Source organism: Schistocerca cancellata, chromosome 9, assembly GCF_023864275.1.
Source record: "Schistocerca cancellata isolate TAMUIC-IGC-003103 chromosome 9, iqSchCanc2.1, whole genome shotgun sequence".
NCBI lineage: Eukaryota > Metazoa > Arthropoda > Insecta > Orthoptera > Acrididae > Schistocerca > Schistocerca cancellata.
The window spans coordinates 192,465,011-192,487,766 of record NC_064634.1 but is presented as its reverse complement, the minus strand read 5'-3'; the positions used below and the strand labels follow the sequence as shown (position 1 = coordinate 192,487,766).

Genomic DNA, 22,756 nt, shown 5'->3' with positions numbered 1-22,756 from the left:
CAGCCTACTGCGCACAGTTTGCGTCGTAACACGACGTCCCGTGGCTGGATGAAAAGCATCATTCAACATGGTGGCGTTGCTGTCAGGGTTCCTTCGAGCCATAATCCGTAGGTAGCGGTCATCCACTGCAGTAGTAGCCCTTGGGCGGCCTGAGTGAGGCATGTCATCGACAGTTCCTGTTTCTCTGTATCTCCTCCATGCCCGAACATCATCGCTTTGGTTCACTCAGAGACGCCTGGACAGTTGCCTTGTTGGGACCCCTCCTGACACAAACTAACAATGCGGACGCAATCGAACCGCGGTATTGACTGTCTAGGTCTGGAGGAACTACAGACAACACGATCCGTGTACCTCCTTCCTGGTAGAATGACTGGAACTGGTCGACTGTCGGCGCTGCTCGTGTGTGGTTGTTTACATCTTTGGGCGGGAATTGTGGCATCTCTGAACAGTCAAAGGGACTGTGTCTGTGGTATGCGAAGTCAACGTCTATCTTCAGGAGTTACGGGAACCGGGGTAATGCAAAACATTTTTTGATGTGTGTAATACGTACGTGATGTTCTGCATTGTAGCATTGTTTTCGGCTGAGAAAAAAAATGCGGTGCGTTCCTTTCTGGGCAACCCTCGTATGTAGACAAGCGACATACCAAAAATGATCCGAATAGATGGGCTGTGTCTTCAGGCGTCGCCTTCTTAGGCTGCGTTCACACTGCCGGCCGGGCCGAGCCGAGCCTGGCCGGGCCGCCGCCCGCTTCGATATCAAACACATGGTTTTGAATTGCGGTGTTCACACTGGCGGCCGGGCCGCGCCGACACGGCGTGAGCCTCCCGGAGCCGAGCCGACGACATTCCGAGTGTTTAATATTGCCGGCGCGAGCCGACCGCAGGCGCGAGCCTGTGGAGCAGCACTACAGCTTCTGCAGTACACGCATCACACGTCTGCCTTCTGCTTTCTTCACAAGTGTGACTGCACACGTCTTTTATTTTAAGATGTTACCTCACATTTCACAATCAGTGAGGAAAAATTACGTTTATTATGATGGTACATGCGAAATTACTTTTATTTCATTTATTTAATCTACCGTATTTACATGCATTTACAACAATAGCTTGCCAGCGATCGTGGCATTGCCGCCACTGAATAGTTCGCATTTACTTGTAAACGGAGGCAGATATGAGTGTCACTGAGGGACGGAAATGTGTCCCTACCAGATGACAATGCATTGTAAAGTCATGTTGTGGCACGTTACTATAAGCTGTTGTCTGTGACATCTTTTTGCGATGTTCTTACTTTAATGGATGCAGAATAACATATACATGACATTAACTTGTGTCCATCAATTTGGTATCAGAATTTCGGCTAGTATGACAGTAATGATGCAGTTTCCAGATTATGGAACGAAGTAGCCAAGGAGTGTGTTTCAGATAGTACGCACAAATATAAATTATTTTCCTTTATAATTTTATTTGTTTTATTTACAGTGAAATGAGATACAAGAAAATACAGTAAATAGCAAAGTACTTTCAATTCCAAAATTTATTTGAGAGGTTTTTTAATTATTTTAAGTTGCATTTTTAACGAAATATTCAACAAAAGTGTTCCTGACAGTTTTCGAACGTAATGTGGAATTTCTGTTGAATGTGGCACCAGCTGTCTGCATATCAGCATTGTTACAAAACTTTTCAGCTTCAACATTGCATCCTTCTCTGTCAATGACAATATTATGAAGTAGACAAATGCACTTGACTATGTGATCAGCTACGTCAACGGATGTTTCAATTTCCTTCCTCAGTAGTCTCCATTTATTGGTCATTATACCAAATGCACATTCAACAACTTTTCTTGCTCTGGAATGCATATCATTGTATAGAATCTTCTCGTTGTCCAAATTTCTCCGAGGAAAAGGTCTCATCAAATTCTCTAATAAGGGGTAAGCTTCATCTCCCAAAATGACGTACGGTAGTTCCTGACACATTCCTTCAAGTCTTGTTGGTGGCGGTAATAACAGCTCCCCATTTGTAAGTTTCTTATATAACATACTTTCTTTAAACACACCTGCATCAGACTGTTTACCGTAGGCACCAACATCCACAGCTATAAATTTGTAATTTGCATCAGCAACTGCTTGGAGTACAATCGAATAATACTGTTTGTAATTGTAAAACATGCTGCCAGAAAGTTTAGGACATTGGACACGTATGTGCTTCCCGTCTATACATCCAACACAGTTTGGAAATCCCCATCTCGTATGCATTTCACTGGCAATTTCTTTAAATCGAGAAACAGTTGGCGTTGGTAAATGAATGGGAGCAAGTGACTCCCATATGGCCATACAAACGTCTTTCACCAACACTGATACGGTGGACACTCCTAATCGGAATGACGATGCCAGTGCATGAAAGGAGATGCCAGTGGACAGATACCTGAGAAAAAAAATCGTAAAATGTGTTACTCAAGTGTGGTGTTGGGCGAAGTTTTTACAGTTTTGTTTGCACAATAGATATTTACTTAGTCCATGTCATTTCATAGTTATACAACAATAAATAATTAAAGAGACATTTTCTTGCATCCTTCTATATTATTTCAATTAAAATAATGAAATCGAAATGCAAAGACCTGAGAGACAGTTACAGAGAATAACTTGTATAACTTGGCAAAATAAGGTCATGTGATCCAGGGAATAGTATATTAAAATGCAATTCCACTCGGGCTTTGTTCTGTCATATGATTTTCCTAGGTTCCAAGAGCTATGCACAGTTCCTTACCAGTGGAAATAGAACCACTGAGTCAAAGGGCATATCAGTCTGTCTATCTTACAAGGTAATGAAAAGAATTCTGTGAGGTCATCAGTGGCTCCACATGATGAACCATCGCCACTGCCAAGCGCTGCATCATGAAGAAAAACGAAGAAAAAGTTGGAAAATTCTGAAGGAGTGTATCTGCGATTCTTCGTTGAAGGCACAGCAAGACATTACCCAAAATGACGAAGCTAATTACTTACTGATGATTCTCTGGAGTCCCATAAACTCTCTTCCCCTCAGAGGTAAGCGTTTGTGAAATTTAAAATACAAAAGCATGACTACAATTAATTGGAGGTAGTGAATGCTGCACAAAGTTCTACTGCAAACCAAAAAGTGTGTACTAACGAATCTTACCTTATCGTTATACACAATTTTTCTTCTGCTGTTATACTTCTGCGAAAATTTGTGTTCTGTTTCGAAATTTTGTCTTGAATGTTCTGCAGCACATACTGAAATGTATTATGATTCATTCTGTAATATGAATAAAATTTTTCAGGATAGTTTTTAAGTTCTTCATGTAAAGAAAAAAACTCTCCTAAATGTCTGTCGCTATTTATGGGATGAATCCATAACCTCCTAGTTCTTCTGTACTTCAAAACTCGACGAGTTACTGCAGAGTCAAAACAATACCAATAAAAGAGTGAAGACATTGTTCTACACGACAGCACAGACTAGCCAAAGGCGAGCAACTGTTGACAGCAGCTGCGTTTTCTAGTGACTTGCTTGTCAGCTGTCGAAGGGTGGGGATTTTTTTTAATTTATCTATCTGGCTTTCGGCAACTAGCAGCCATTTAGCCAAAGAGTAGGGATTACCTTGACGGTGCAGCGCAGCCCGCCAAGGAAGGAAAAAAATAATGAAGAACAATGAAACGCACATCTGTGTCGATCTACAGTAGTTTCATTAACTCTCCATATTTTTTTTTCTGTCAAAGTAGACAACGAGACTACGGAATTGCGCTTCAGTTTCTGCAGTAAACGTATCACAAATCTCCAGTTTGTTTTTGTGATTAGTTTTACACCACTGATCACTAGTAATTAGTTTTTTTCTGTCCTGCATTATATGACTACATTAAACCAAGCTGTAACCGCTCGAACTCCGTGGCTTGCGGACGCGGCACTGACGCCACTGAATATCTCGCATTACTTGTGACCAGAGACAGATATCAGTGTCATTAACATTTCAAAAACTTTTTGGTACTTTTAGCTACATTTCATTCGCAGCAATGTATGGTCTAAAACGGATCTAACAGTAAGCTACCCGCTACATAACTTTTTCACTACAAGATTTGTAAATCAAGTGCACAACGTTGACAAATAGCATCATTTCACAATGACTGTTAAGAAATATGAAAAGATAAATGATTCAATACGAAGCTAAGAAGTTACACTAGCACGTGTACAAAAATCAGATTTTTTAGCCGCATAATTTCTTCAAAATCGGCTGGGAAGCGTTACGAAACTAAGAAATCACGCGAAACGAAAAGTAGACTTTTTCTTTTTTCACGACGTAAGTTACGCTTTTAAGGAAAAAATGAGTTCATAAAACGATGTGGCGCAGTCTTATATACCTCTAAGAATTTTTAGAACATGAAAATCGGAGAAGTGGATTTTCCCCCATTCCGCCGACCCGGCTCGGCGCGGCGCGCAGTGTGAATGCCCTACACGTCGGCCTGAGCTGGCTAGGCACGAGCCGAGACAGTACGCGTCAGCCCGGCCCGGCCCGGCCGGCAGTGTGAACGCAGCCTTAAGATCTGCGCAGGCATGCGGAATGAGATGACGAACTACGTGTCGCTGCGGAAGTGAAGGCAGACGCGCCGCCGACTGACCTGTTGTCGGTGAGGTCCCTGGCGAGCGCGGCGAGCAGCGCGGCGGCGGCCGGCTCGTGGCCCGGCTCCCCGCGGATGAGCAGCGGCGCGAGCGCGGCCGCGGGCGGCAGGTGGCGGCACGAGGCGGCGTGCTGGCGCGCGGGGCCCGAGCCGGGCGGCGCGCACAGCCGCAGCACCAGCGCCAGCGAGCGCGCCTGCACGCCGGGCAGCGCCACCAGCGCGCCGGCGGCCGCCTCGCGCCACGCCGCGCCCTCCCCCTGCACCACTGCAACACACGCCACACCTCACTCTTTCTGCACTGCACAACAATCCACTTATAATCTAATTTCAATTAATTGCCAACGTCCAAAGCTACGCTGTTGCTGCGACAAGTATTGACCGAAGGTATTCACAGCGGTCCGCTCGCTTTCTACAGAGTATGCAAAAGAAAACTGGTCCAGAAAATATTTATGCACCTTAAGATAGGCAACCCTTCTTACACTGACGTGGTGCAGATTAAATAAGTTAGGTTGCCTGTCTCAAGGGGAACGAAATATTTATAGTTAAAATCAAAAGATCTAAAATCTCAAAGTGCCACAGGGGAAGTTTCATAGCAGAAATTTTCAAGAGAATCGGGAATATAAGAAGTTTCAGGCAGTTGTGGGCCTGTATGCAATACAAGTTATTTAAAACTCAATAATTCTAACACATCCTTAAAAGAAAGGCAGGTAGTAATTGACGGAAAATCATGGAGTAAAACTGAAGTTATAGTCAGCGTTCCCCAGGGATGTGTTCAGGCCCTCTGTTGTTCCTAATTTGCATTAACGATTTAGGGGACAATCTGAGCAGCCCTTTTAGATTGCTTGCAGATGATGATGTCATTTTCAGTCTAGCGAGGTCATCAGATGATCAAAACTAATTGCAAAATGACTTAGACTCCATATGTGTATGGTGCGAGAAACAGCAGTTGTCTCTCACTAAGGAAAAGTGTGAGGTCATCCACATGAGTACTAAAAGGAAACCGTTAAATTTCGGTTATGTGATGAATCACACAAATGTAAAGGCTGTCAGTTCGACTAAATACTAGTATTAAGAATTACGAACAATTTCAGTTTGAACGACCACATAAATAATGTTGTGGGAAAGGCAAACCAAAGACTTCGTTTTATTGACAGAACGCTTAGAGGATGTAACAGGTGTACAAAAGAGACTGCCTACATTGCGCTTGGTCGTCCTTTGCTAGTTATGCTACGCTGCATTGTACCCTTACCAGATAGGACTGACGGACGACATCTAAAAAATTCAAAGAATGCCGGCTCGTTTTGTATTATAGGGAAATGGGCAGAGAGCGTCACGGATATGATAATGTGAAAATATTTTATTGTCGCCGACCTACATAGGGAGAAATAAAATAACAGAAACCAGAGCTCATACAGAAAGCTTTTAAAGTGTTCATTCTTCCCAGGCGCTGTTAGAGTGGAACGGTAGAGAAATAGACTGCATGTGTTTCGAAGAACCCTGTGACAGGCACTTACGTGTGAAGTCATATAGATGTAGATGAAGTCAACTTGAGAAAGTTTTGCTTCACGTAGTACCACAGGCGTACAACGTGGAAAGTGAATTTCAAGCTGGAACTACTACTTCCGTTATCAGCTACTGTACTTGACAACAGGCAGTTACATCGTGGTACGTCAGGCTCGTTCACGACGACAAGATAGCGGAAAACAGCAAAGCAGAAAATGTGCCGAGCGTGGAACTCGTTCCGTACTGTTTGAACAGCAACTGGTCAAGCGTTCAATTGTGAAACAAAAGCACCATCTCTTCCAGAACTTGCGGCACAGTCAGAACGAAAAGGCGACATCACGTGCGAACTTTACAGGAGTACAACACTGGTCAACATGGCGAAAAGCCGGTCTGACCTGAGGTATCAGCCTCGGATGAGATTGTGCGAAATTTACTGAGATTATACGTCTTATCGTGCTTTTGCATACAATCGATTTTCGAAGCTTAACGATGGTAATTATGGAAAGACAAGCAACTAAAGAAACGAAGCCGCGCAACAGACAGTTATGAATAGCAGACTCAAAGCGTTATGAATGAGTTATTTGGAGAAAGGCTAAATACTTGATTGAAATAAATTTGTGACGGAATCCATATGAGTCATATGTCCCAGATATTCCGAAAAGAAAAATCAATTATCTTTGTTTTACTTTCATCCCTAATTTCTCACTGAAATATAAATGTGGAATTTCAATGAAGTGCTTAAAACACCGTTACGTTAATAGGACCATGTACCGAAGAGTGAGGAAAAAAGACCTATACCGTCATCGTCGTCACCATTGTCGTCGTCGTCGTCGTCGTCGTCACCATTGTCGTCGTCGTCGTCACCATTGTCGTCGTTGTCACCAACAGCATAATAACACGTTGGTCCATCTTATTGGATGGGTCAGCAAACGACACTTCTTCAACAATTACGATTCTTAAACTGCTCTCCATCTTCGATCGTGTCCCAGGTATGCCCTCTGTTCGATGCTAGATTTCACTGCCCATTTGTAACTGAGGCTTGGTCTTTCTCGTGGTCTTTAAATCGTCCACTACTCTTGCTAGCCTGTTGGAATTAATGTGTCACATGTCCGTAACATATCACATGTTGTAAGATTCTTTTGTCTAGATGCCTGACAACTTGGGCCTGTTTTCGCATTTCCACATTTTGTATTCTATCCCTCAGTGTTTTTCCGACTATTCTACGAACAAACTTCATCTTAAATGCTTGAATTTTGCTGATATCTTTCCTTCTCATGGTACGTGTTTCGCAACCATAATCACGTCAAATGGGAAAATATTAGGTTTCACAGCTGACTCTTTACTTTTTAACCCTAACGATGTTCTACAAGCATGTCTCTGTACCTTAAAATCACTTTTATTCGGCTTTAGGACATCGAACTTATGTACTTCCCCCTTAAGTGAAATTAGCAAGGGATCAGCCCGCGTCTGAGGTTAAACTCACTTGCATGAAGGTATTACAAGAAACACACTATAAAATATATAATTTCAAGAAGGAAAATATTCGCATGGACAGATCAATAGTCTACCGCAGGATGATAACAGAGTTCGAAGGATTAATTAACGATTTGTAGATTGTGGAGCGAGTCATCCCACCATTTAGTGAATTAAAGTAATCAAAACTGTACACAGTTCAGTTACATGCAACGCGCTTTCATTAAATTATAGTGACAGCAATCTGATTTTCACAAAGGAAATATTTCTCTCGGTGGGAGTTGACTACCACGGGAATTAAAACTGTTCCTCTGTACTAGCTTTGTCAAAAATTGTTAAACACTAGGGAAAAAAAGGTAAATGGTAGGTACTCTTCCCAACAAGGAAACCACAAACATGTTACAGTTTGACGTACGTGAAATTGGTTTTATCTATAGTTTAAACAGGCAAAGAGCAAGTATTACGATGTAACCTTCCGATGTACGTTACTGCGTTAGTTGAGGAGAGTTAAAACGTCAATCGCTGAAAATGAAGTCATAAATTTAGTTACTCTTTAAGAATGTGGGGTTAATGGAAGACATTCTGTCTGATGGTCTCTGCAAGCAACCTCTGACGCATGATGCGAGGTGGTGTAGGGTTTTTATGACATTTGACTTTTATGCGGAAGAACAGTGTTTGTCTCTACGTGCAATTATCCCGATAGAGGTATTCCATGGTTTCCGTAAACCCCTTCAGAGTAACACTGTGCCGATTCCTTCTACCACCCACCCTTGCTGGCTCAAATGGCTCTGAGCACTATGGGACTCAATTGCTGTGGTCATAAGTCCCCTAGAACTTAGAACTACTTAAACCTAACTAACCTAAGGACAGCACACAACATCCAGCCATCACGAGGCAGAGAAAATCCCTGACCCCGCCGGGAATCGAACCCGGGCGTGGGAAGCGAGAACGCTACCGCACGACCACGAGATGCGGGCCCCACCCTTGCTCACCAGAAAAATACGCCGCACTCTAATGACCTCAATGTGAACGGCAAGCCGACTTCCCAGATACTTCATGGATTAGGTTCTGTAAATAAACTGATAGGCGTGGACTTCAAAGTTTTTGAAAACGAAAAGTCTCATGTTAGCCAAACTCCAAGTCATTTACCTGGTGACCCTTTACACACAGCTGTCTTTGACAAATATGTACAACTTTTACACCAAAATCAGAGATCGGTCTGTGAAGAACGCGGCGAAAGTTTCTACAGTACTATAGGGAAATGGTGGAGGGGCCTTGACACTCTACTCTCCAACTTCGAGCTTTCTTCTCATATGAGAAATGGGGAACAATATGACTCACGTGCTACCATGGTTACTCTGACCCTATTTCTCCTTGTAGTTACACACGAGGAGAACCTGTAGGCACACAACAGTTTCCAAGTAATCCATGAACAGTGGTGTTTGTAATTTTCCTGGAAACTAGGTCCATTCTTCTTCACTGCTCATCCTATATAAAACGTTAGGTTAGGTGTCAGGCTCATATACACTCTTAACTTTTAAATACACTCGCAAACAGTCTTCAAATTACTAAATCAACTACTTCCAGGTGCCCAATAACACTTATTTATTTACTTACTGTCAACCCGCCGACGAACATTTTTTATTTATTTACTGTTTCAACCTGTCCAGGGACACTTATTTATTTATTTATTGTGTACCAAAAATAGAACGAAAGAAACATGCTGTGAGAAATAATGTATAGAAGATCGATACAGACAATTTCAGTCTCACATCTGAGGCCCGCCATCACTGGAAAACATCTGTGGACGCCGTGCTGAGATCTTGACGATGGCTGCAGTACAATCCCAGGCTACATTCTAATAACAAAGAACACTTTAACGATATTCAACAAAAAGTCTTACAAAGGATATGGAGGCAGTCTACAAGAGGATACCTGGTGCTATACTGGAGTGCTTTGAATGACAATGCAGCTAGCTCTACAAAGCTTGAGAACGAGACAGATAAAATAAAATAAGATATTAACAACTCAGTGGAAATAAAGTGAGAGAGCATGTTGCCAGAGGTCTCCCAGTCGTGCACAAAAAAGTTAGACGTCACTGCAGTGAGGTTTATAACGTGAGCATGAGGCAGTTGAAGCACTGTGGTGTTCTACATTACAACATGACCTGTTGACAACATGTGGATTAGCTCACACGGGGCAGAATCATCGGAAACTGGAAGAAGGACGAAGCATGACGAGTATAGCCCACGAGTTTGGTACTGCTCACATATTTGTTTTACGCGCATGGGGAGCGTTCCGAACCGAAGGCGCTGCTGTCCGAAGGACAGGAGGTGGTCAACCACGTTCAGCTACAGCAGCACATGACAGCTACATTGTGCAATAGGCAAGAAGAGACCCACATCAAACAATGGGGGCAATTGAGAGCACATTAAACAGGACTGCAAGGCATGCAATCTCAAGTTCCACAGCGGCAAGGCTACTGCTTGGAGACTGTCTCCTGGCCCGACGACCTGTACATCGTGGCACCGTTTGCTATGGTTGCCAGAGCATAGGGTTTGAGCAAGCGACGAGTGGGATCGCGTGCTCTACTCGGATGAGAGCAAATTCAGTCTGAGTAGTGATTCTGGATGTATCCTTACACGGTGAGAGGTCGGCACGCCTAATGATCCCAGGAATCGACAATGATCGTTTTGGTGGTCCAGGTGTGATGGTGTGGGGAGGTATAATCTTGCATGGGCGTCCTGACATTGTACACTTATTAGGTCAACGTTACCTTACATAATACTCCTGTCCCATGTGCGTCTTTCCAGTGGTGCATTCGGCTCTCACTTCATTTTTATGGGTGACGACGTGCAAACGCATCGAACAGAGCAGGTGGTGGAGCTCTTGGCACAAAAGGACATTCGCCGAATGGACTGGCTTGCCCAGTTCGCTGACTTTAACGCTATCGAGAACGTGTGGGATGCATTGGGGAAATGTACTGTTTCACATTCATACCCCCAACTATTTTCCAGCAATTCTCAACCGTTCTGGCGGAGTAATGGAATCTCCTACCACAGGAAGTCCTTATCAACCTTCAGGCCAGCATGAGAGCACGTAACCGAGCATTCACTGCCGTCCTTGGGATCACAATCCTATTAAGAATCACGTTCTGCCGCTTCTAATGTCCATGGAACCTTCGTGAATAGTGATGAATTCAGAGTAATTATTGCCCTTGAATTAAAATGTCACTTCTCTCCGTCTGATTGTTGTGTTTTTCTTTCAGGAATTTTCTGTACAATACTGTATCAGTTCTTTTTGTGTATGGAGCATTTCGTCGAACTATGTTACTAGACAGTGAAACATCATGGGAAAGTTACTTTCGTCCTTAAGTGTTGCACACCAAGCACACAGTATCCCAGGGAACAAGATTACATCCCCACAATCCCACCCCCCGCCCCGCCCTCTACCCTGTACGTTTCGTATAAAAGCCTCGAGACAAACCAAGCAAGTGGAAGAGCCGGAACGATGGTGTGAGTTTATTTGCTTTCTGGTAATAAAACGGTTCAAATGGCTCTGAGCACTATGGGACTTAACATCTGAGGTCATCAGTCCCCTAGAACGTAGAACTACTTAAACCGAACTAACCTAAGAACATCACACACAGCCATGCCCGAGGCAGGACGCGAACCTGCGACCGTAGCGGTCGCGCGGTTCCAGACTGAAGCGCCTAGAACCGCTCGGCCACACCGGCCGGTTTCTGGTAATGCTTTCAATTTTTTACACACCGAGATATTGAAACAACAATGGTGTTTTCAATGCATTCTACAGCTCAATACAATACATGGACAATGTCATAACTTTCGGTAATGTTTGCAGAGGAACATTCCGCAAAACGGAGCAGCAAATGTACAACAGGTGATGACCAAGGTGCCAACTAAGTTATCGCCTCATTATTCTGGGGTCACGTCGTAGTGAAGGTGAAACTGTTAGTTCATGGTAGCCAGATCCTTCATATTTAACGCATTCCTACCTTTTTTTCGAACTGTTTCAACACAAATGCTGTCATCATATTAAAAAGTACATCTTTTCTCTCGGTTATCTGCATTTATAAACCACGGAAAAACTGTGTTTGATATCTTTATCGGCTTATGTAACATATAGCAAATACATATGATGTGGACTAGCCTGCAGTACAGACCGGTCCGAATGCTAACGCAACGCCGTCTACGTGGTTGTTGCCCTGACATACGCCGCAGTTACTGAAACAACATTGCCATGACAATTAGTAGGTTTGTATCTGTACAGGATGAGACAACCCTGTGAACCGCCGCTGTCGGCACAGCTGTAACTATACCACCGGGGAGCCCCGGAAGAGAGAATAATTCTGACGTGCGGGTCTGTCTACAGGGGAACAAAGAACCTGAACACTGTGCACATGCGAGCACGTACATAAACACCAAAAATGACTGACACCAGCGACCGAACAACTAAGCACGCACGCTGCCTCGCGTGTAATGTCCGCGACACTCTCCCCCTGTTTCGTGTTATACGAAACGACCTCCCCTTCTATGTACTTTTCGATGACCGTCGTCAATCCTATTTGGTAAGGATACCATACAGCACAGCAATCTCTAGCAGAGGACGAATTACCGTACTGCAGGCAGTCTCTCTAGTAGATCTGATGCATCTTACAAGTGGTCTGCCCATAAAATGCAGTCTTTGGTTCGCTTTCCCCATAACATTATCGATGCCATCGTTCGCATTTGAGTTATTTGTAATCTCTAACTATTTAGGTGCAGTGACAGCCATTAGATTTACGTAATTAGTCGCGTAAACGAAATTTAGCGGACTCCTTTTGGTACTCGTGTGGATGTGCTTTTCATTATTTAGATTCAACTGTCACTTTTCGCACCACACGTATCTTCTTTAAATCATCTAAATCATTTTGCAATTGATTTTGATCTTCGCATAACCCTAGACGGTAAATGAAATCATCTTCTGCAAAACATCGAAGACGGTTGCTCAGACTGTCTCCTAAATAATTTATATAGATTAATATCAGCTGAGGACCTACATAATACTTCCTTGGGGAACGCCACATAGCACTGCCCTTTTACTCGAAGATTTTCCCTCGATTACTACGTACTGCGTGCTTTCTGACAGGAAATCACGAATCCAGTCGTACAACTGAAGCATACTGCATAGCCACGCAATCTGATTAAACGGTGTCAAAAGCGTTCTGGAAATCTAGAACTATGGAACCAATTTGAGACACTGTCGACAGCACTCATTACTTCCTGCGAATAAAGAGCAAGGGTTGTTTCACAAGAACGATATTTTCTGTATTCTGGCTACTTGTCAATAAGCGTTTTATTCGGGATTAACTCATAATGTTCGAGCACAGTATACGTTACAAAAACCTACTGCAAATCGATGTGCGTGATATGGGGCTGTAATTCACCAGGTTACTCCTCCTTCCCTTCTTGAGTAATGGTGTGACCCATGCAACTTTCCAGTCTTTTAGTACGGATCTTTCGTCGAACACACGATTGTATATGGTTGCCAAGTATGGAAGTACCATATCAGCATACTCTGAAATGAACCTAACTGGTATACTATATGGACCGGGAGACTTGCCTTTATTGATTCAAGCTGCTTCGTTACACCGAGGATATCTATTACTCAGTTATTTTTATTGTCAGTTGTGGTTAATTCGAATTCTGAAATATTTCGGCTTCTTTGGTGAAGGAATTTCGGAAAAAAATATGTTTACTAACTCCTCTTTAGTGACACTGTCATCGATAACATTACCATTGCTATCACACATTGAAAGTATTGACTGCGTCTGGCCTCTGATGTACTTTATGTATGAGCACAAACTCTCAGGATTTTCTGCCAGATTTAAAGACACAGTTTCCTTGTGGAAACTATTAAAAGCATCTCGCGTTGAAGGCCGCGGTAAATTTCGAGCTTCATTAAAATATTGCCAATCTTGGAAAATTCTCGTTCTTTTAAATTTGGCGTGCTTTTTTCGTTGCTTCTGCAACAGTATCTGATCTGTTTTGTGTACCACGGAGGATCACTACCCTCTCCTATTAATTTTTTAAGTGTACATCTTTCAACTGCCGTCGAAACTATTTCTTTGAATTTAAGCCACATCTTGTCTACGCTTCCACAGTTAGTTTGGAATGAGTGAAGGTTGTCTCTTAGGGAGACGTCACGCGTATTTTTATCTGATTTTTTAAGTCTATCTCCTGAGTTTATTTTTGATGGCTTTGGATGTTACGGTATTCAGTCTCGCTGCAATGACCCTGTGGCCACAATCCCTGTATCCCACATGATGCTCCCTATCTGCTCAGGATTATTTGTTGCGAAGAAGTCGAGTATGTTTTCACAATCGTTTGCACTTCAAATGGACTCCTGAACTATTAGTTCAAAAAAATTTTCGGAGAAAGCATTTAGTACGACTTCGAACAATGTTTTATGCCTAGTCCCGGCTTTCAACATGTATTTTCGACAATATATCGAGGGTAGACTGAAGTCACCACCAACTATAATTGTATGAGCGGGATATCTACTTGAAATGAGACTCAAAATATTCTTTCAATTGTTCAGCAACTGTATCATCGAATCGGATCGGTAAAACGAACCAATTTTTTAATCTGGTTATCAAGTAAAACTTCTACCCATTCTAACTTGCTGCAACTCTCTACTTCAATTTCATTACAAGGTAAACAACTTATAAAAGCAATAAACACTCCATTACTAACTGTATTTAATCTACCCTTTCTTAACACCGTTAAGTCGTTTGTGAAAATTTCGGCTGACCTTATCTCCGGCTTCAGTCAGATTTCAATACCTATAATGACTTGCACTTCAGTGCTTTCTATCAGCGCTTGGCGTTCTCGTTCTTTCCCAACAAAGCTACTATAATTTACAATACAAACTGTCTATCCTCGCCCTGTGTTTGCCCTGAACCCTTTGAGACTGAAGGCCTTCCTGTACTTTCGCGACATCCTCTAACCTAAAATAACCGCCCAGTCCACTCCACACTGCTGCAGCATCCGCCTCTAGTGTGTAAAGGCCCCCCCCCCCCCTCACTTACTAACAAGGGAAACTCCCAATCCCATCCCCCTCAGATTTAATGGTAAGACGGCCCAGAGAACAAACCATCCAAAGCTGAACGAAGAACTAGCATTAAAACATGAAGAAGGTGTACTGAATTGTGAAAAAAAAGCAAAAAAGAAACAGTGAACGAACCAAGCACAAGAAGTGCAACACAGAGCAGTGTACACCTCCATATGTCGTCAAACATGCGTCTACAACATATGGAGATTTGGGTGTGGCCCTGAGTCGTGCACGGATAGCTAAATGGTAGGGCGACCGCTCGCGATAAGCGGGAAATCCGGGTTCGAGTCCCCGTCCGGCACAAACTTTTGTTGTCATTCCATTCTACAGCTCATTGTAGTCCTTACTCACAGTTGCGAATTCACTTTATGTGTTTCGTAACGGCTGTGGTCGCCGCAGAGCCTGTTCCTTTGGACATGCATGCATGGCGCAAGTCGAGGAATGTGGAGCCTATACGTTTGCCGAACCGTCTAAGACTCTGATTCAGACCCTCCATTCGGCTGTGTACCAATGGTCCGCAGTCGGTCCTGTCGACGATGCTACAGACGGTGATTTCTGACTTCATTTCACAAGCAAGACCATCTGTCATCAACACTGCAGAAGACCACCCGAAACCAGAGAGACACTCTTCCGATCCAAAGCGGCACCATCATTAGTACCGACATGAGCCACTACCTGTAGCTGACAGCACCCTGTATGCAAACAGACTGCATACACGACATTTTCCGTTACTTGGCAGCCATATCTCTATGGCCTAACGTTGGGGCTCCCAGCTACCAGTTATCCCACCGTCTGTGATGCCCGGAGAGACTTCTTCTGAAACAGGACAAGCGACTGCATATGGCTCAGGATCTTTGTCGGCCTGAAGCCTGTTTGTCAGAAGAAACGGGAAGGCCTTTTGATCGGCAGTTTGTGATGTCTCTCGCCGCCTGCCACATCTTGGAACGACCTCCCAGTGCTGTCAGTAACCGAGGCGGCCACTACACTAGTCAGACCTAGAGGGGCGGGGGGTAAGCACGTAGGATGTGCTAGACGTCCTTGCCGCCCCCCCTCCCGCCCCCAGGCTGCTGAGACGCTTATGCCTGTATCTCAAAACTCGTCACGGTCATCCAGTTATGCAGGTGTACATCACGGAAAACCGGAGGAGGAGACAAACATACAATCAACCCAATTACAAACTGTATAAGTCATAATTTTATGGTTTACCGAATGCCACCATGTACAATAAAATAAAGGTAAGGATGACATTCGACCAGTATGGAGGTTATTAGTGAAAATGCGCCATGTGAGCTGGAAACGGATGGATGAGCCTCTACGAAAGAACACTGTCGGCACTTGTAACTGACAATTTGATGCTCAGTTCTCCATGATGTCAGATCTATGTCTGAGACACTGTGTCAACCAGCTTTGTAGCGGGTTCGGTATTCTTACTATGTAAGCCACTGTGCACTGCACAATTACTATTCGCGCTCTTTCTTGTTCCACTGACATGTGCCGTAATGGAGGAACAACTGTCTCAATGGGTCGGTTCAAGAACTACTGTTTCGTATATCGGCCTTTTTGTCCTTGCGTGAAATACTGATGCTCTAACTGTACCAAACAGCATTTCACAAGAAGAACGTTGCCTTTTCTATAACACTACCTGTTAAGTTTCGACGCTTACGTGTGGACTAAACCTGCCTAGGAACATGTCTACTAATACATGATCAATATGAAACATATATACAGTTAAGGAAATACTGCAAGAGTCATTCATAATTTAGTTACAGTTAACAGCAATGAACTTGCCTGTAGTGAGACTGTGTAAGTAGGCTGTTTAGATTTTTATATTGGTAATGCCACGTAGCGCTCTATATGAAAATCACTGGCTGTGCTGTGTGCAGTCTGTGGCTAGTTTGCATTGTTGTCTGCCATTGTAGTGTTGGGCAGCGGCAGCTGGATGTGAACAGCGCGTAGCGTTGCGCAGTTGGAGGTGAGCCGCCAGCAGTGGTGGATGTGGGGAGAGAGATGGCGGAGTTTTGTAATTTGTCATGAACTGCTATATATATTATGACTATTAAGGTAAATACATTGTTTGTTCTCTATTAATATCTTTCATTTGCTAACTATCCCTATCAGTAGTTAGTGCCTTCCGTAGTTTGAATGTTTTATTTAGCTGGCAGTAGTGGCGCTCGCTGTATTGCAGTAGTTCGAGTAATGAAGATTTTTGTGAGGTAAGTGATTTCTGAAAGGTATAGTTTAATGTTAGTCAGGGCCATTCCTTTGTAGGGATTTTTGAAAGTCAGATTGCGTTGCGCAAAAAAAATATTGTGTGTCAGTTTAAGCACAGTCATGTATAAATTGTTCAAAGGGGACGTTTCAACTGTAGATTATTCATGTCTTCAGTCGCTCTGCCTAAGCCTCTTTCCAGTGGCTTTACCCATATATGCATGCATTCGACACTGACACTGAACACACCCCATCCTCCCATCTCTATTTGTCTATCTCCTCCTCCCCACTGCCTCCATCTCTCCATTGCGTCCTCCTCACCCCCTCACCATATCCTCCTGCTACTCCCTTTGACCATATCATCCTCCCTATCTCTCTTTCCATCTTTGCCTTCCCCCTCTCCTTCCACCTGCCCAAAGCATCTGCCTGTCCTTCCCTCTTTCTGTCCATTTCCTTCTCTTCCCCGCTCTGCCATCCCCTGCTCTATCATCTCAACCAATCTCCAGCTGTGCTCATTGGCACTTGTAGCCCCTGCAATAAATTTCAGTAAAGCAGGCCAATACTACTCCCACAACACAGCTGTCATGAAGGGGAGGCTGCACACGATGGGCTTGAAAATCATTTATTTGTCCCTGACCTACAGGCCGCCATACAAAGCAGGTTGATAAATCAGGCCAATGCTGTTCCCACCTAACATGTCTGGTGTGCAGGACAGACTATATGCCAGCGGCTGCATAAACACATTTTTGCCCATATCTCTGGTCTTATTAGAGGTAGCAGGTTATAAACCCTAAAATGTTAATATTCTTGAGGTATTCTGTTTCTGTTGATATCGATCCACAGGTTTGGAGGAGATCACAAACATGTGGACCCCCCCCCCACACACACACACAGCTTTATATTACTTCCTTAAGTGATACTCCTCTTTAAAAATTTCTAAAAATGATTTTTGTTTTTCTTTTCCTTAAAATATACCCTGGGATGTCTATTTTATTGTTGTATTCATCCCAAGTTCGCCAGAAACTCCATTATGGAGTTGTAAGACGTTATGTGAAAAAGTGCCTCCCAAAAGCGTTCACAGAGGGAAAAAAAATGGCGATATGTAATCTGAATGATGGCCTAACAGACATTATCGAAATTATGAACGTGCTCAAACTTCAGATTGGACCAGGCTGTTATAAGTTCCGCACAAAAGCAGATTAAAAGCTAGTCGAGCGAAAAGAAAAGCACATGACTGAAGCTGCCAAAAGGCCCGAAAGACCGCCATGACTGCAAACACGGAGGAAGACCTCCTTTTGGATCTGGAAGGATTGCTGTATAGTCCAGGGAACGCAGACTGAAGGTGCATTTAACTTACCTGCAAAAAATGTTACCCAAAACTTTAAACCCGTTTTTCTAGGAACTCTACTTTTCAGACCGGTGGGAAACATAATTAGAGAATGATACACATGATTTTAGTTTAATTTAATGCACAAAGGCACGAACTGCATAATGCAGTCTCTTCCTCCTTGCCGGCCAAATACTACAGATGATTATGCTGCTACTTCTCTTCCTCTTGCCGACCAAATACTAGCGATTAATATTTCTTTCTCCACCAAGATTAGAACTACCACAGAGCCTAGCGCCACCGCACAAGAGCAGAGCAGCGACCTCAGTTATAGAGGAGGATAGATTACGAATAAACACTTCGGACGGCTATAATGGGATCAAATCAATCTCATGGAGCCAAATGAGAATCTACTAGAATAAGTCAGTAGCAACTTAACAGGCAAGCTGGGGAAGTAGTGTCTAATCTAAAGGCTTGCATCAGGATGGGACATACACAATAAACAATTTAATTTTACAGATCCCTTTCCCTTTTGGGTAGATCTGCGCTAGCAACCATTCGATCTGCACATGCTACGCGGATTTACCAGTTGAGTTGGCAATAATGTCTATTAAGAGTTCCATGCCGTCGATAGAGAAGATAACAATCAGGAATGCATCGACGGTCACGTCAGGAAATAGAGAACACTTCTGCATAACTGCAAGCCCGCGCGACTTTTAGACATTCAGTTCTTATTTGTATGCTCGGTAGCTCAATTGATTAGCTGTCCGTATTGTAATCTGTAGTTTAGGTGACTGCTTCCCGTTTGGTTGTAACTTTCGTACTAAAACTTATCGCAGCTTTTCAGTCTCGGAACGCTCTATGAAGGGGAATACTGAAAAGTGGGACCATTATTCAGATTCGACTTTAATTTATAAATATTTTCGTAACGACTGAATAAGCTGGTACTTAACTCGAAGGAAGACAAAATGCGGCAAAACGGTTGTCCGCTTGAATACAGTTTTATATGTTGACCGTACAGTTCGGTTTATCCTAAATGTCATTACCTGTCCTAACTTTTTCAGCTCTTCAACCCGGTTACAAACCGATGAGATAGTGCCGTCGTTAAGCAATGGGGAGAATTAACGTGACAATTACCGTCCGACGACCAGCATCACTATCGTCTTCCATAGTTTTCGTAAGGTCCTCCAGACGAATACCAGAGTTGTCCCCCAACAGCACTACGTCAGATTTGCTCCACCATCTTTGTCTCGCACAATTACCGTTGTATCTGTAATTATCTCAATCCTTACAAGGCGCTTAGCTGTAGTATTCATTTGGCCGACTGTTTGCATCTGTACTGGCTGTGAGCAACGATGACTGTATTTGGGTTCGTTAATAAGGAACGAGTTATCTACCCAGAAAGGTGCCATCGTTTTGCAGCAGACGACGATGTCCTACGCTGTTTCAGAGTGACTGACAGAATTTTTATCGATGATGAGCACGCGTTCACGCTCAAAGATCGAACAATAATCAGAGAATGTGTAGTCACGAAATAGAGACTGTAATGGCAGACAATCCAAGAGAATTGTTTGAATTGCCTCTGTACATTCATGCAAAACACGGCCGTAAATTTAAAAGCGGATGGAACACGTTCTAACCAGTTCGGTCCGGCAGGAGACTGCCAGCTACTGCTCGTGTTTGAAGTTCAAAGCTGACATCTTTTGTTGCTCGAGATAAGGTTTCGAGGTGTCTGAGCCCAACGACAATGTGGTAGGAGTACAGCAGACGTGAAGAGAATGCCACAAATCCCAGCAAGGTGACAGCAGCGAGCTGCCCGGTTTCATCCGGATATGGAAAACCTTGGAGTCTACCTACCGCCAAACACCAATGACGCACATGGAGACTAAATCAAAGATGTTGTCTGTACGTCAAATAAATGACTCTCGATATCAGGATAAAAAACGATAACTTTTCGACGAATTATATGATGGTAAAATATATCCAAAAACTCCACGTCCGTGTCTGAATGGTGCACCAATTTCCTCGCCAAGACACTTTCACGGAAATTGAGAATCTTCATCTTGGAATGAAAGTCCCTATAATATTTTACTAGGTGTTATCCATGTAATATCTTACCATTTGCGTTATTTGTATGTTACTATGGTGTAATGAAGCTGCATTCTGTAAATAATAGTACTAATAATAATAATGTCTTATCACGATGATGCGCAGATTAACTGCACGATGAGGATACATTTTTAACTTCGATTACAGAAAGAAAAAATACATGACAGTTAAATAGTTCGGATATTGTTCCCATGCTCCCTCCTGGGGAAAGGTTTCTTGATTTATGAGACATGGTATGACATTGTTCATCTGCTAGACACAATATTCACCGCTCGTCCTACAAGAATTAAATGAAAAGAGATTAACAGCACAAAAATCTCTATATACAGTGTACTTAGATCAATTTTGGGGGTAATTTCATCATACTGTTGACCGGTATGAATATAAGTTTCACAATTTGTTCCTCTACAGATCCAGTCACCACTCTTGAAGGGATCATAGAAAGACTTCGTGACTTCCAGTGAAACGCACTGCAAGAAAGCCGTGTGCATGTTCAAAAAATGTGTGTGAAATCTTATGGGACGTAACTACTAAGGTCATCAGTCCCTAAGCTTATACACTACTTAACCTAAATTATCCTAACGACAAACACACATACCCATGCCTCCGACGGGACCAGCCGCACAGTTCATGACTGCAGCCCGTGTGCATAAAGAGAGTATACTTTCCGCGATAATTAGTAACACATCTCTCTTGTATATAGATCTATGTATTGGCTGTGATGGTAAAATTAAAGACTTTTCCGTCGATGTGGAAGCGTGACGACATTCGTTCTTCTCGTGCACCACGTGTAAAAATAATACACGCATGGGTGGGGATTTAATGTTGGAACCCTATGCATCCTCCGGCGCTCACTTTAGAGGAATAGGTTATATCGATTCTACCTTTTATTTCCATTCGAAAGCTGCTTATATGCAGCGCGTTCATTTTAACTTGAGACAACTAAATATCTCGAAAACCAGGCAACGTACGAAAACAATGTTATAGGTGAAAAGTTAGTATTAGTAAAGGGGGACGCCTCTCTGTGTCACAAGTGCCCACCTCCTAACCACCCTTCCTGCGTGGGCGGGGCCAGTTTCCCAATTTCAAATGGGAACCCAAATTTTTACTGCATATTTGGATTCAACGACAAAAAATACGTTCGGTTTACTCAAACCATTGTTTTCCATCCGTCATGGCACTGCAATCGACAAAAATGAAGTCTGTATCTTTTTGCAATTAAGAACTGATGCATTTGATTCTACATTTCATTTACGATGTAAATGTAAACCTTGTTTTCTAAAGAGTGGTATTAATGTTCGAAATTTAACTTAGATTACAAATTTGATTGTACAAAAATGGTTAGCCGTTTCGATGTCTGGTTATTAACTACCTTTCGCGTCATCCAGAAACGACGACATGGGTGTAATAGTTTTCTGTTCCACCAGACTGCTCAATATCGTTGACTCCTTTGTCCATCATCATTGAGGTGCTTGTTTTCGATGAGCGTCCATGGCAGGTGCGCCTGTAACTATCGCTTAATGAGCGTTTTACCTCATTACAGCGGTTCTGGTTTATATTCCGACGGTAGCTGCGTAGCGGCCATCGCGAGAGCCACGGCGGTTGGATGAAAACACACGTCTACATTAGTCACCCTGATGGCGGGGTTCGAGGGGGCCACCGAAATCAACCATTCCGATGATTTGGGGGCTCGAAACATTCAAACCAGTACGGAACAGAAGACTACCACACTAGTCGCTTATTTGCCGGACATGTCAATGCCTAGCCATATTATCTGTACCGCACAAACACATTTGCAACACTAAAGTAAATTGAGAACATAAATATCAACCGTTAGAACACAAACGTTTACATTTACACTGTAAATGAAATGAAGAATCAAGTGCGTCGGTTCTTAAGTGCAAAAACAGGCACATTTTATTTTTGTTGATTACAGCGCCCTCTACAACGAATGGGAAACAGTGGTTTGAGTGAGCCGTACATATTTTTGTGGTGTAGAAGACAAATACGCTATAAAATGAGTGGGGGTGGGGTGGGGGGAGTATGCCACCTGCAAATACCAAGTGTTAAGAAAATGGAATAGCGGAAATTAGAGCAAAGTTATGCCATCAAGTTTTGTGTTAAACTTGGGGAATCCGCGCGTGTGACATCTGAAAAGTTGAAACAGGCCTACTAGCAACATCTCTTATCAAGAGCACAAGTTTTTCGCTGGAACAAATCTTTTTGGAAGGCGGAACAACGTGTTGAAAATGAACGTAGCTCATACAGACCGACGTTTAACAATAAGAATGATAGGTCACCTGTTGAACACTTTCACCGTACATCAAATTTTGACCGCCGTTTTGCACATGTGAAAGGTTTGTACCAAAATGGTGCTGAAAAACCTCACAACCGAGCA

The 22,756-nt window shown here is 43.1% G+C and overlaps 2 protein-coding genes across 3 annotated transcripts in view; both read right to left on the bottom strand.

Moving 5' to 3' along the window:
- Nucleotides 1-22,756, bottom strand: part of LOC126101278 (protein FAM13A) — a 141,873-nt gene that overhangs the window by 99,101 nt on the left and 20,016 nt on the right. Inside the window, exon 3 of the mRNA XM_049911960.1 lies at nt 4,626-4,890. Coding sequence (XP_049767917.1) covers nt 4,626-4,890 — 265 coding nt within the window. The remainder of the gene's footprint in view (nt 1-4,625; nt 4,891-22,756) is intronic.
- On the bottom strand, nt 1,490-4,535 carry LOC126100348 (uncharacterized). Of its 2 annotated transcripts, XM_049910961.1 has the most exons (3): nt 3,373-4,535; nt 3,154-3,270; nt 1,490-2,421 (listed from the first exon to the last, which is right to left on the bottom strand). In XM_049910961.1, exons 1-3 carry the CDS (start codon nt 3,447-3,449, stop codon nt 1,560-1,562), a joined length of 1,056 nt encoding a protein of 351 aa, XP_049766918.1. In that variant the 5' UTR covers nt 3,450-4,535; the 3' UTR covers nt 1,490-1,559. The 2 variants fall into 2 exon arrangements, with proteins under 2 accessions (XP_049766918.1, XP_049766917.1); XM_049910960.1 differs by having other exon boundaries at nt 3,154-4,535.

Bases quoted from the DNA above. Each gene is read 5' to 3' on its own strand.
- LOC126100348 (XM_049910960.1), bottom strand. From the start codon at position 3,449: ATGTCTTCACTCTTTTATTGGTATTGTTTTGACTCTGCAGTAACTCGT. The intron at 2,422-3,153 runs GTAAGATTCGTT...TTTTTTTCTCAG, and splicing joins AAATTGTGTATAACGATAAG to GTATCTGTCCACTGGCATCT.